This window comes from Delphinus delphis, chromosome 4 (assembly GCF_949987515.2).
Source record: "Delphinus delphis chromosome 4, mDelDel1.2, whole genome shotgun sequence".
NCBI classification, from domain to species: Eukaryota; Metazoa; Chordata; class Mammalia; order Artiodactyla; family Delphinidae; genus Delphinus; species Delphinus delphis.
In genome coordinates, this window is record NC_082686.1 from 93955659 (window position 1) to 93971374 (window position 15716).

The window sequence follows — 15716 nt, forward strand, 5'->3', positions numbered from 1 at the left end:
ATGTGGAACGCGACGCCGAGCGAGGAGCCGGGGCCCAACCTCACGCTGCCGGACCTGGGCTGGGACGCTGCGCCTGACAACGACTCGCTGGTCGACGAGCTGCTGCCGCTCTTCCCCGCGCCGCTGCTGGCGGGTGTCACAGCCACCTGCGTGGCGCTCTTCGTGGTGGGCATCGCGGGCAACCTGCTCACCATGCTGGTGGTGTCGCGCTTCCGCGAGCTGCGTACCACCACCAACCTCTACCTGTCCAGCATGGCCTTCTCCGACCTACTCATCTTCCTCTGCATGCCCCTCGACCTCGTCCGCCTCTGGCATTACCGGCCCTGGAACTTGGGTGACCTGCTCTGCAAACTCTTCCAGTTCGTCAGCGAGAGCTGCACCTACGCCACGGTGCTCACCATCACCGCGCTGAGCGTCGAACGCTACTTCGCCATCTGCTTCCCGCTGCGGGCCAAGGTGGTGGTCACCAAGGGCCGGGTGAAGCTGGTCATCCTGGTCATCTGGGCCGTGGCCTTCTGCAGCGCCGGGCCCATCTTCGTGCTGGTCGGGGTGGAGCATGAGAACGGCACCGACCCTCGGGACACCAACGAGTGCCGCGCCACGGAGTTCGCGGTGCGCTCGGGACTGCTCACCGTCATGGTGTGGGTGTCCAGCGTCTTCTTCTTCCTCCCTGTTTTCTGCCTCACTGTGCTCTACAGCCTCATCGGCAGGAAGCTGTGGAGGAGGAGACGCGGCGAGGCAGCGGTGGGCGCCTCGCTCAGGGACCAGAACCACAAACAAACCGTGAAGATGCTGGGTGGGTTTCGGTGCGCCCTTGAGCTCTCTCTCCCGGGCCCCCTCCTCTTCCCCTGCCCTTCCCCTTCTTCCTGAGTCTGCCTTTCTCCCCAGTTTCTCTAGGTCTCTGTTTCCCTGTAAGTTTCTCAATTATTCTCTCCTTTTTCCGTCTTGAGCTCTGTCTTTGGTCTCTAGTTTCACTGCCTTGTCTTTCTCTCTATTTTTGTTTGTTTTTGTTTTACATTTTTGCTCTCTCTCTCTCTATATCTATGTTTCGCTCTCTCCCTTCCTTTCTCCCTCCCTCCTCCCACCCCTGGACTATCTCTTTGTTCTCTTTCTATCTCTTTGTGTCTCTTTCTCCTGGTCTCACCTTTCTCTCTTTCATGGAAAAATGTCCCACCTTTGTATTTCTCTAAAATGTGTTTTATTTTGGCCCAGAAACTTTGCTTCAGAATGAGATCTTTCATTAAAGAGTATATTGTGGTGTTAAAATGTGTTAAAGGTGATGTTAAGCTTCCTGCCTCAATTTGTAGATATCTAAGTTGCATTAAGAAAAGCAGGTGTTAAGGGTGAAAAAGAGCAGGCATTGATTCTAGGCAGTATTCATTGGTAAATGTAACCAAAGACGTGATCATCGTGGATAATTCTATCAGAGAAGATTCATTTTTCTTTCAACATTGTGATTTGCTTTCTGACTTGCATTTTTTTCCCAGATAATTGCATCAATTCTGTTTACCCTGATGCTGTTTATACAGCTTTGTAAGGAAATCAGTGACAAGTCAGGGTCTCTGTTTTCATGTTTACTTTTCTCTCCAAGTAGGACAGGCTAGATAAGCTAGGATAGGCAGGCTTCCAAATTGAGAAAAGGAGAATTTGTGGGAGCTGACAGAACTTACTATCCCTCCCCAAATGGTCCTTCAGAGAACATCTGGGTGCAGTGTCACACTGAAGTATGCTGAATCGTTATTGCATAAATTCAACTTCTTTAAGTATATGTGTTTGGTACAAGTGAAGTAATACAAACTGTGTTCACATCCAAGCAAAATATTAATTCTCCTTGCTTTTTTCAAAACCAGAATCTGCACATTTAATTATCTGGACATTGTAGTCAACAGTTTGTACTTATTTGCATATATAGTACTTCTTAGAAGTTATTCTAGGATAATTTTGATTTGTAATTTTACAATTCTTGAAATCCTGTATATTAAAGTGATAGAGTTTATTCAAAGAATGTCAAGTTTTTTAAATTTTTTAGATCACTGATTCTCAGAATGACTAATAGATTGTAAACCTGCTAGTGCCCCCCAGGGGACTGTAATATTCATGTTGCTCCTGGGGCAGTCAGTTGCTACTATACAAATTAGTTTTGAGGATACGTTTAATAATTTCCTCTGATTTTATTTTTAAGCTGTTAATTATCCTCACTGGTGACTCTCTTTTGCCTTGACAGTTGGAAGGGAATCACTAAAGTGGTGCAAGTCCTAAATTATAATTTTCTGTTATTTTTCCTCTGATTTCTGAATTTTAAAAACTTAATCTAAAAATGCAGAGGTTTTGAAGAAAGCAACCTTACATGGGCAAAATTAAGGCCTGGATGGATGATAATTAATGTTAGTTGGTTTTATGGCCTTTTCTACCTTACTTATGTCTATTTTAGGTGGAAAAGCTCGTTCATCTCAGTGATTCTCAATCCTGACTGCATATTCAGTCTTCTGGAAAACTTTAAAAAGAAAAAAGAAAACAGGTGTCTTAGTCTCCTTCCTAGAGATTTTAGTTTAGTGAGTCTGTATTATATCCAAGGAATCTGTACCCCAGGAAACTCTGATACATAACTATGGTTGAGTAAAACCACATTGTCTCATATAGGTTTGATCTAACACATATAAAATGGTGGACTATTGTGACTAGATTGTCTAGTTACTTGAGTCAATATGTCAACTCAAGCACAAAATCACTAAAATTGTTAACTAGAAACGACTGGGAAGCTCAGCAGTAAAAATGGTTGAATTGTTGATCCGGACAGACTCAATCTTGGTTAAAATATAGGAAAGAGCAGAAAATGATATTTCTCTGAAGTCAGTGGTCCTACCACACATAATCAAAACAAAACCATGTCTTCAAAATTGATTGTGATTTGCTATATTTCTTGAACTTTGCTGTATTTCTTGACGTTCTCTTTCTCATTGTCCTTTCAGCTGTAGTGGTTTTTGCTTTCATCCTCTGCTGGCTGCCCTTCCATGTAGGGCGATATTTATTTTCCAAATCCTTCGAGCCTGGCTCCTTGGAGATTGCTCAGATCAGCCAATACTGCAACCTCGTCTCCTTCGTCCTCTTCTACCTCAGCGCCGCCATCAACCCCATTCTGTACAACATCATGTCCAAGAAGTACCGGGTGGCAGTGTTCAAACTTCTGGGATTTGAACCCTTCTCCCAGAGGAAGCTCTCCACTCTGAAGGATGAAAGTTCTAGGGTCTGGACAGAATCTAGTATTAATACATGACCAAGCACATTGCTCAGCAAAGTCATTGCTTATTATTCTAAACTGGAAGCCATAGCACAGCAGAACTTGGGAGGAAGTTGAAGGTTAATTTTGGAATTAGGGACACATAGGTCTGGAAACAATGGGGGGGGAAGAAAAGACAGAATTTGTAATGTGTGAGCAGTTTGATTTGATTGCACACTCATCAGTGCTCTCATACACGATTTCTGCATATTCACTGCCTATGATTTTTGCATTCTGCTGTTGGTGCTAGCAAGGGCTCTGCAATTCAGAGAAGGGAGGTGGTGTAGAGAGGGCAATTAGGTCACTTCTTACTAGACAAATTCTAACTCTGATTTCTTTTTCATAATGATAAAATTTTTTTGATTAAAAGAATGACATTAAAATAAAAAATTTAAAACATGACTTTCAAAAACTAGCAATTTTCATAGAGCACCAGATCAGTGCTGTCCAGGAGAAATATAGTACAAGGTACTTAAGTAATTAATATAAAAATTATTAATGAGAATTTTACATTCTTTTTTTATACAAAGTCTTTGAAATCTGGTTTGTCTCAGATTTTCAGCTCATCTTAATTTGGACATGGAGCGTTCATCAGTAATACTTGATTTATTGCGAGTTCATAAATTTTGCAGAAGAAAAAGTAGATTCATTAACCTAAGCTGTCCAAACACACTTAAAAGTTTTCTAATAAATAAAACAACTGTGAGTTCTTAACTTCAAAATTAATTGAAATTAAAAATTCACTTCTTCAAGTTGTACTAGTCGCATTTCAAGTGTTCAGTAGCCAACTGTAGCTAGTGGTTACCATACTGGACAATGCAGCTCTAGAGTATATGTAAAATTATTGTTAATCTTACAAAAAATATTTAAAAATAAATACTCATTCCCTGAAATCTTTTTATAGTGACATTAGCATAGCAGAGTGTTAGAGTGATAAATTCTAAAAAGTACACCCAAATGCCCTATAATTTCTGCTTGGAAGAAAATGGATATTAACTATAATATGTATGCATTTTTAATTAGGTTGGATTACATGTGTTAATAGTATTCAGGAAATGAGGCTATAAAAATTATAGAAAATCACAAATCACCTTATTTGGCTTATCAAAAATACTTAAGCCAATCATAAGTCTTTGATTTGCAAATAAAGAAATAATTTATAACTTATCCTGAAAGGTTTACAGAAACTTAGTGAACATAGTAATTGTTCAAATGGTGAAAAATTCAGAATCCCTTCAATGCTACTGTTTGTTGACATTCAAAACTTTAAAAAATCTTACAGCCATTTTTTCAAAATGCCTATGCCATGTCCCATCTCCAAATTAGTCATGCTGTTTACACCCCACTGCTTATCTGATAGATATGTTTACTTGGATTTCCAGTCTGCCTTGTAATCATAATTATGAATGATTAGACACCTTCAACTAAATATTGTACATTTTGGTTATAAATCTAAAACTTTCATTTATATTCACATTACTCCTTTATAGTCAACTCTTCACATATTAAATATAATCAAAAATGATTTTTTGTACTTCCCTGTAATAGTAAGTCATATAAGCAATTCCTTCATGAAATTATTAGTCCACCTATGGAATCGATTGAACTAATTAGGGAAATTATTGCCATGATTGATTTTCCCCTGCCAAAAGTAAAGATTATTATGCAGAAATAATTGATTGACTCTTCATTTTTAAAAAATGAAAACATAATCATAATTAGAATAATTTCTCCAGAGAAATACTTCTAAAATCCTTCCTGACAATAAAACTGTAGTATCAATTTAGTCTAAATGCAGAACTTCAGCAAACTGATTATTCAGTTAATTCTTGGGGGTGCATAAATATTTTTTTAAAAAAACTGATTCATTTAAGCCCATTGAATACTAATTAGGTCATTCAGTCTTATTGTCCTAAATGGGGGGGCCCAGTAAATCTCAAAGAGGTAATTCAATTTCCTGAAACCTTAGAGTTTTTGTCTACAAATACATCCTACTTGAGAGGAAACAAGCAAAAAAAGGCTTGACTTCTATCACATAGTTGATTGCTTTGGAGAAAAACAAACCTAACTTTTAATTATTTAATGCCCTCACCCACCAATTTCTTGTGGGTTCATGTCTACGGTCTCAGTATAACTCACTCAAAGGGAATAGTTTCCATAGCACGGACCACCATTGTCCTTCACTGGATCTCAGAGAATAGGTTTAGAGAAAGTGATCTTTAACTGCACTCTTATACGATTGCCTTTTTATTGTTTGTAACTTCTTCATTTCATCCTGCTCCATAAATTGTATAAAGCTCAGGGAAAAGAAGAACTTATATGAAGAAAAATATTCCTAAAAGTCTATCATGTCACATTTAGTATGTGCCTGTTATGTTCTAAGCTCTAGAGATTCATAAGCCAAGGATTTTATCCTTAATGAGTTCATGACCACTTGCATGTTATGTCATAGTATATGCACTGTAGTATATGTATATGTCATAGTACTAATATCTTTAAATTATAAAGTAAACATCTCCAGCTGACACTGTGTGGTGCATCTCCCTGTATTGTTGTGTATTTGACTCAAAATAAATTCAAAATGGGCTGTTCTTACACAAACCAAATTTGTAGATGTAGCTAATATGTCTGCCAGTGCATTCTTCATCAATGTAAGAAAAGTAAAGAAATTAGTTTCAGTTATAATCTGTGTTTCCATTTTTCTGGTTACCTGGAAGTGAGGTTTCTATCACCACATCTCACACTATGTCACAAAATCAAGGTTTGGATTATTTTCATTATAGGAAGAGACTGTCGTATGAGAAAGAACTTTCGAATAATTGCTTTTAGGAAAACATCCATTGCCGTGAATTATTTAAAATTATAAGTTTTGTGGCAAGGAGAATAAGAAACACTTCTAATGTCTGGACAGACCTTGGAGACCATTTCTTTATAATCAACTTTTTATTGCAATGAAGGTTGCTGTGATGGGATTTGACTTGAATTTCCAGCTTTTTTGCTCTAATGCTTTTATTAAGAACCTGAAATCATTACAATTTACAATTGCTAGTTCAACGTTGACAATTTTCGCTATAATTTATTTTGCTGTTTTTCATTTATTGATGTACTTGAATTTAACATTTAAAAAAAAACTGTGAGACTTTTTGCAAGACTGGTGCCTGAAAATACTCCCATCTTTTAAAAAAGTGTGTACATCTTTAAAATGTGACATACATGTATACATATATCAAAATTTCTTGTCACCGTGTCTAAGTGAATAGAATAAAGCATTCTGCTTTCAGAAACACTGTATTTAGTGTAAATAATTCCATTAAAAGATAAAGACACTGTCATTCATGATACATTATCTAATGATCCTCCTATGATTTCTTTACAATTTAAATTACAACACTATCCAGGATATATACGATTGGAACTTAACTGGATGATTAGTGACCGATGTTAATTTGATAAATTGATAACACAAATATTTTTTATCCAGAGAGTAAACTCCATGTCAAAACCAACAGAAAGCAATGTGCTGGTGGCAAACGCTAACTGCTCTAAGTTCATGTCATTTATTCAGGTTAAGTGAATTCAGTCATGTTAATTCTTGACAATAATCTGTTTGAAGGAGGTGATGTGGAAGGTTTAGATGAGGCTTGTTTTGTGTTTTTCCTTCTGAATGCAAACTCTTGCAGGGTGTTGGAGGTTAGCCATTTTGGTTGAGAGAATTATCATCCTTTTAAAAAAAAAAAAAAGCTGCCATGCCTATGTGCCCCCCGATTGCCTGGATATTTGCTGGAATTCCAATTAATAACTTATGCTGTGACACATATCCTCAAAGGACTACCGACTACCCTCAGAACTGGCAAACCATTAAGGCCCGCAGAAAGCATGCCTCATGTAAACACTCAGAAAATTCTACCAAAATGTTTACAGATATTCTTTCCAGGAGAGCTATTCTGCCTCCCAGCCCCAGAGAAAGTGTTTGGGAAGAATAGTTGGAAAGACTTTTTGTGATTTAAACATCTCAAATCTAAACATTTCTCTGGCTCAAGTAACAAAAACATTTATACTTTTCACTTGTAGCTCTGTAGATTCAGGATACTAAGGAGCCCTTGCTCGTATAGCTGTATTCAAACAGCATAATCTCCTGGTTCACTGATACCTGCTGTATTCTAGGTCTGTGCAGAATTTACAACTTGGTCAATTTATGTTGTTTCAATATGTTCTAAATGTCATTAATGATACTTCGTTTTTGTGATTCTTTTTATTGAAGGTTTTTGTGAATGTTAAAGAGTTTACTATAGCTCTCCATCTACCTGTCTTATGAAATTAGGCATTGGCTGTCCTTCCTTCGGGTGTCCTTAACCAAACAATTGCTTAATAAATATCTTTTGAAAGACTACAGCTAATTTCTTCGACTTACAGGGATAAATCTTAGGTGTCTGGGTTATTTTACCTCTACTCTCCTAGATTCAGTCCTATTTTGTCCTTTTACTTTCTGAAATATGTATTTCGCAACTCTGAGGAGGTGTTTGTTGTAGTGAGTTTTATTTCCCCAGGGGCTCAAACATTTAATAATGAGGTAAGAAAATCCTGTAAGTATGAAGAAGACTTGGGGACCTTGTGATGCACTGTGATCCCCATGCTCCCCCAGCTCTCTGTCACTTACAACCTGTTACCCCAGATCCAAGGGTATTGTAGCCTCCATGGTGTTACACTAATGTGTGACCCAGAGATTCCCGTTCATCTTGCACTCAGCAGCCACTCACTGAATGTTGGCTGGACAAATGAACGTTTAAAGACCAGATTATGTGTCACCTGGACATTAGCTTCCAGACATATGGATTCCAGGTGCCAATAAAATTTAAGACTAAAAATTAGAAGACCAATAAAAGTGGCCAACTTTTATTTGCTAATTAAAAGACTTTAAAATACCCTACTACCCATTATTACCATCATTTCCATTTTAAAAGAACATTAAACTAAAAAGTTAAAAGGACATAATCTCAGAATAAGGAAACATCACAGTGTGAAAATTCAATATGTTCAACATCCCGCAAAATTATATATGTATGCTGTTAATATGAGTTAATTACAATTTGGAAGCAGTATCTAAAAACGTAGAAGTAGTACTTGGCAATAATTAGTAACATGCTAAAGTAATCCAAAGAAGCAAATCATGGGATTTGTTTTTATTGATCTGCTAAGGCTTTTCCCACTATCTTCTAATCTCCTCTGTCTACCTCTCCTTCAATTCAGTGCCATTCAGTGCCTGTCACATTTTTTCAGGCCCTCCCTGTGGCAGACCCTGGGCCTGACTCTAAGGTGGAAGAGAAGAGACCAGCAGGCCTGCCCAGGACTTGGTAGGTCCCACATTCTGGGGTCAATCTACAAATGCTGGATGCTTGTTGCTTCCCCACTCATAACTCACCATCAGTTTCTGATTTCATAGCCAGCTTTTTCAAGGGGCCATCAAATTAATTAGAAAGCAATACACATCTCCTGAAGAATAGTTTGACACTATGTATCAAATGCATACAAACTTTGCATACCATTTGATCCAGTAATTTCATATCAAGACATAATTATGGAGGACCACAAAGATTTGTATGTAATAGTGTTCACTGCATCTTATTTATAATTGTGAAAACCTGAAAAACCTAACTGTCAGAGAATAGGGAATCTGTAAAGTAAATTCCAGAAATGATAACAGTTAGTTTGCATATAGGCAGCACTGCAGTAAGGTCTTTCAATTCCTTTTCTCATATAATCGTGCCAACATACCTAGGAGGAGGGTCTGTTGTTCTCCCTATGGGGTAGAGGGGTAACTGACACCAGAGTTTTGTCACGTGGTCAGGAAACGGCAGAGCTAGAATTAGATCCCAGACCACATTAGGCGCTAGTGCTCTCATTTCCACTATTCTAGAGCATTACGCACTATTGTGGGAGAATTTTAATAGTGTGGGAAAATGTTTACCCAATATTAGTAAGCGAAAAAGCATATTGTCCCATCTTGTAAAAAAATTCATGTTCACAGAGCATGAAAACTGAAAAGATACAGCATACTAAAGCCCTAACAGTATTTCTCTGGTTCATGGAACTATTTTATTCCTATTTTTCTGTGGTTTCCAATATTTCTACAAAGAATGTATATTACTCTTGTAATAATGGCAAATGGTAAACTGAGTTACTATGATTCAGAGACTGGTTTCCTTCTCAGCCCTGCTCTGGGACTCACCCTCTGCTCTCTGCCTCTAGCAGCTTGGGTTTGCCCGGCTTCTGTGGGAAACAACATTCTCAGGGCAAAGTCTTCTTACCCAGCACTAACTCTGACCCCTGGACCTGTGCAGCTCCTCGTTGGGACACCTGCTCTTCCACAGGGGTAAGTTTCAGAGAGGTGGTAGGAGAGGGAAGCCAGCCAACATTGGGCTTGCATCCCAGTCCTGCCGTTGGAGCTGTGTGGCCTCAGTCAAGTCCCTTCCCCTCCCCCCCATGGAAACTACCAGAAGCTGGTAAATGCTCACGAAATGGCCACTATTATCATTGGTCATTTGGCAAAGCATTTGGCATTTGGTCATTGGTCATTTGGCAAAGCATGAGACAACCCCTATTTAGGCCCCCTCCCCAGGTGCTCTGCAGCTTAGAACCTTTCTCCTGACTTCTCTATCTGCCCTGACCCCAGCCAGGCAGAGGTCTCCCAGTGGCTTCATGGATCATTTACAGAAATTAGAGAGGCTGGTAAAACAGATGCAACTTTAGCAACACCGGATAATTGCTGTGGCCAGTGTGTTGACAAGGTTCTGTCAGGTTTTTCAATATGCAGCAGACATATTTTGGAGTGATCCCTTGGACCCTCTCCTGTGGGACATTTGCACCTCTGTTTGGGGAATGAAAAAATAATTTCAGCCTCAGTCAACAGGAGGCAATATAGATGGGGCAGGAGCATCTGGTTTCCTGAAAGGATAGCTCTAGTCCTGGCCACATGTTCAATACCTAGGCCTGCTTAGCTACATCAGAATCTTTATTGAACAACGTTTTTCTTTCAAAAGTTATCCTCCAGGAACAAAGCACACAAGGTGGTGTAGCAAGGCTTGGAGCCCAAACGTTATGGGATTTACTCTTGGCTTCATTTCCAACCAGCCATGTGACACTGGGCAATCATTTAGCATTAACCTCTCTGGGTCCCATCACCGTGCTCCTCATTCAACCCATGACCCTCACAGCAGCCACCTTTCAGAAAATGTCCTCCTTCTCTGCTTCACAGCCCGGATGCTGAGCGATGTGGAGAAACATCTCACAGTGCCAAGCGCTTGGTGCCTCCAAACGTTCAAGGTGAGCAAACTCTCCTGATCCATCAGCACTCTGTGGTGGTGTGTCAGAAGTCGGCTCATTTGTTCTCTACAGAGCCTATTTCAGGCCCTCTCTGTTCTCCCCAGACTATGCCAGCTCCTCAGCAGACACCCTAGCATGTTGTTTCAGAAAGGAAATAAGAAGCCATTCGGCAGGAACTGTCTTAGCTCATGGTCACCACGTGGAAAAGATCGCATGGAGGCACTCGTGCTCTTTGACCATCCTCCGTGTCACAGTGGGAGCAGCACCCTCCTAAACAAAGCCCTTTTCTCCTCTGTATCCCCTCTCTCCAGAAGCTTCATCCCTCCCTCCTCTGCTGGCATCTACCATCAGCACTTAAGCGAGCTCTGGACTTTTTGTCATAAAATGTCTTCACTTAACTCCTGCTATGGTCCATATTGTGTTTCCCTCAGATCTGTATGTAGAATCTCTAACCCCCAACGTGATGGTGTTTGGAGATGGGGCCCTGATGATGGCATTAGTTCCCATATAAGAAGAGACACCAGAGAACTTGTTCTTTCTCTCTCTCTCTCTCCCCACCATGTGAGGACACAGAAAGAAGAAAGTCTCCTACAAGCCAGGAAGAGAGGTCTCACCAGAAACCAGCTATGCTGGCACCTTGATCTTGGACTTCCGGCTTCCAGAACTGTGAGAAATAAATTTCTGTGGTTTAAGCCACCCCCCCCCCCAGTCTATGGTAGTTGGTTACCCAGGGCAAGCCGACTACAACCACCATGCAGTGCCCTCCAGCTGCCACCCTAGCTCTCTCCTCCCCTTTACAGCCAAACCTGTTGAAATGTGCCTTCTCCCCTTTCTCTCATTCCACACATTTGTTAACCCACTGACATCAGAGGGTGGTACTAGTACTGAAAAAAAGAAAGTTTCAGTAGAGTCACACAGACCAACACTGTGCCAGGACCGACTTGGTCTGTCCAATGGGGAAAACAAATGTGGAACAAATAGCTCCCTAAGAACTGCTTAACCTTAACTGAGTTGCGTGCTCTGGTGGGGAAGTGCCGGGATGGGGGTTACTGTGCAACCCCCTACATTCACCCGGCCTGGTCTGGGGCACGAGACTAATGAGGGCATCCTGGGGTAATGACATTTATACCATAATATGGAGGATAAATGGGAGCTGATCAGATTGCTAGAGGGGAGAGTATAACTCCAAGCATAAAAATAGTATGGAAATGGTCCGAGTTGGGAAGCAGTATGTCAGATCTGAGGAGGTGAAAGGTCACAGAACTGGAGCATCATGGGTGAGGGGAAGAGTGGCCTAGGGTGGACGCTGCCCAAGAGATATGGCTTCAAAGGCCATGCCAGGGAATTGATAGTTATTCTAACAGCAATGTAGAACAAGTGAAGGGTTTGGAGTGAGAGAGTGATGGGTAGCATTTGCATTTAAAGAAGACCACTTGTCTCCTGGTGGAGTGGGGTTGAAGAAGAAGGAGTGAATATCAGGAAACTTTTCCCAAAGGGAGAAAAGTCTTTGAGACAATGTGCAGTAGTTTTTCCACACATGTTGAGATCAAAGTGTGGATCAGTGCAACCAATGCAGTGGCCTGTGCTTGCCTACACAAGGTCTCAATGTAACAAGTGAAAGGTCCTAGCATTGCTGAAGACAAACTATCAGAAAGAAACTTCCTCTTGACCTCAGGGCTGTGGGTCTGTCTTGCGTTGGCATGGATGAGTCTCTGGTTTCCTGAGCCATCCATATTCTGTCCCCACTGAGGCAGACACCCTGGGAATCATCACAGCAGATGGTGGTGCGCAGATTGGAATGGGGAAATGGAAGCATTTTCACTTTGTTTTCAAGGCCTCCGTCAACCAGCAAGTGAACGTCAAGCCCCTAGAGCCTTAGCTGGCTCGAAATTCTCCATCAATTAGGAGCCCCAAAGAAGATGTTGGAATATATTGTTTATTCATGGAGAGTATTTTCTTTTCCTTCCTTCCTTTCTTGCTTTCTTCTTTTTCTTTCCTTCCTTCCTTTCTCTCTCTCTCTCTCTCTCTTCCTTTTCTTTCTTTCTTTTTTCCTCCTTCCTTCCTTCCTTCCTTCCTTCCTTCCTTCCTTCCTTCCTTTCTTTGTAGCATAGCCTGAGTCTTTGTAGAAAAGATTCAGTCTATGGGCTGCTGTTAAATCACACACTATTCATCCTTTACCCCTTCATCTCAATGAGCAAGGACTACCCATTTCCTGAAGAAGGAAGTCTGGAATTTTATGCTGGGTTTCAAGGCCCTGCCAGTCAGATCTGCTCAGCTGTCTTTGCATCTTCATTGCTGCCCTGCGTGCCCCTGAGCTCCAGCAATCTTGTCCCTGCTTGGGCTCTGCATTTCCTTGTTTCTGCTCTTTCATTCAACAAATATTTACGGAGCACCTACTATGTACCTAGATAATAGGGATAAAGTAGTGAAGAAAACAAGGCTCCTGCTTCACAGAGTTCACATTCTGGTGAGAGAGATAGGTCATAAATATCATTTGATCATCTTTGTTTTTCTGTATGTCTGAGAAAAAAATTTAATTCACTGTAAGTTGTACCATTTGAGAAACCATGACAGTGAACATTTGTGACCATTCTTCTAGACATTTCTCTCTATATATTATACATGCACCTCCCCTGCCACACACACACCCCACACACACTTTTACATCAATAGGATAAACTACACTATGTTTTCAACTCAAGAAATTATTAAGGAAATCTTTCCATGCCACTGAGTACTAATAGGGATCGTCATATCTGTATAGTATTCTATTAACTGTATTGACTATAATTGACTTAACCTTCTCTAATGGCCTTTATGTTATTTTCCTTCCTTCTCTATTTTTCCAGCCTGAAATGCTCTTTCATTCATTAACGGATATTCACATGACTCGAACTCTCAGTTGCTTCAACCATCTGCCCAAATATCAGAAAAGCTTCCCTGGGTAGCCTACGTAAGAGACTACTTCTCCCTGTCCCTCTGTTTTATTTTCCTTCAAAGCACAGACCTGAAGGAACCGAGGGACCAAGCCAGATGACTATTTGTTAATGAATGAAAAGGCATTTCAGACTGGAAAAATATAAACGAACACAACTCCCTATCCCCAGTAGGATAATGTCTGAGTCCTCAACAAAGTGTAGTCTCCTATATCCTGAAGACCCCTGAATCAATTCCTGTGCTCATTCTCTCCACTCCAGCCTCTTCTTCGGCATCTTCAAAATGGAATGCTGGTAATTATGAAGTATCTCCCTCTTTCCTCATTGCCTTGCTAGGCTCTGCCTTCCAGGAACCTTAATACCAAGTAGAATGGCATAAGCACCATTCATCTATTCAGTGTTTGCTGAATGTTTACTTATTCTTTAAGACACATGTCAGGTATTACTTCCCAGTCTCCATCACTGACACCACCTCCCCAGCACCAGTAAAGGGTACTTCTCAAGGCCTCTAGAGGACAAGTGTCCTTGACCATTCCTCTCTCATTCTATTTATCTCACAGAAGTAATTATCTGTTCACATGTCTGGCTCCACCACTAGAATGTAAACCCACACGATCAGGAGTTTTCCTCCCTAATTTTTCTCTGTACTTAAAACAGTGCTTGACATAAGCAAACTTCTCCATTTGTATTTGTGGAACGATTGAGGGAACAATACTAAAGAAACCATAATTTTTAAACTGTGCAGTAGTGCTAGAAATCTCTCTGTTGAGGTCTGTGTAGCACAATCTTACACAAGGCTGACTGACTTGTGATGGCTTGTCATGACTATTATATACTCCAAATCTCATAGAGAAATGAGTCTCTAGTTTCATCTCTTAATTAAAAAAACTGAGCATTGCTACCTACGTCATCCTTTTCACAGGGCCTTCACACTCCCTCTCTCATCTGTCCCACAATGACCCTGCCAACTAGGATTCCTCCTCAGAATGAGCATGAAGCCCAGCACAGTTCTACAAGGTGATGTGACTTTCTGAGGGTGATGTATGTTGGTTACAGAGGAATCAGAATTAGCATCTGGGATTAGTGCCTGATTGTTTTGAAAGCTGCTCGTCATCTAGGGATCAGTTTTATTGACTTTGAAGGCTAAGCAGGGTACTCAGGAAGAAAAGATCTAGGCTCTACGCCTCAGGGGCAAAATCCAAGAAGAAAAGAGCCAGAGGCAAGGAGAGAGTTGATGTCACTCTGCCATACCATCATCTTCTCTTGATCCCCTGTAACCCCTCCTCTGTCCACCAGGAAGGAATAGAAGATACTTCGATTATGCAGTGATGTGTGTCAATTCAAATGCCCTCAAATTCATCAATGTTGATGGATACTTCAGTCCAAAACCCTGGGTTAAGTGCCGTGGGAAACCAAAAGATGAGTGGGGCATCCTCTGCCATAGTGGATAATTGCATGAACAAAAAGAATTCCTATGTGAGCAGTATTCATACATTCATATATAAACTTACTTACTCAAAACATATTTACTAAATGCCCACTGTGTTCCAAGCAAGGTACTAGGTGTGAGGAATACAGTGGTGAAAAGACAAGGTTTATGCTCTTGTGGTACCTCCATTTTACTGAAGAAGAATCAGGATAGATAAACATTTATTTGCCTTAAGGAATTTGCCCAAATAACACAGTGATTCAAGCTTCAGCAGTGTGACTCTAGATCCTTGCTCTTAGTCACCGTCCTATTCTACCTAAAACCCCAGATTCCTGAAACCAAATAGGAAACCTCGTGTATGGTCAGGCCATTCACGGCGTTTGTTCCCCTGTTTTCTGTATACCCCCTGCTCCACCAGGCCCTGCTTCACTCACATGACTAGCCAATTCTCTTAATTATAGGGCTTAATCAGTAACTGCCTGCATGCTCGCCCCCTGCCCCAGCCCCTGGTTTCCCTGGGAACTGATGAGCCCACCTGATGTCAATTCCACCTATAAATAGTAGCCTCCTTCTCCCCCCACGCGGGGAAGGTTGTTGCCATGATCCGCTTGCTGTCGGCCATCCATGGTGAGAACGTCGCTCCAGGACCTTTTGCTTCAGACACGTAAGAGCCCCTGTCCAGTATAAACCGTCGATGTCTCTGTCGCTGTATGTGGGCTCTTTATTTAATGTCGAAGCTGAGCAGCTACAAGGT

The 15716-nt window shown here is 41.0% G+C and overlaps 1 protein-coding gene across 1 annotated transcript; it reads left to right on the top strand.

Moving 5' to 3' along the window:
• Nucleotides 1-3274, top strand: GHSR (growth hormone secretagogue receptor). Its single transcript, XM_060009992.1, has 2 exons — nt 1-796; nt 2970-3274. The coding sequence occupies exons 1-2, from the start codon at nt 1-3 to the stop codon at nt 3272-3274; spliced, it is 1101 nt and encodes a 366-aa protein (XP_059865975.1).
• The last annotated feature ends 12442 nt before the right edge of the window (nt 3275-15716 follow it).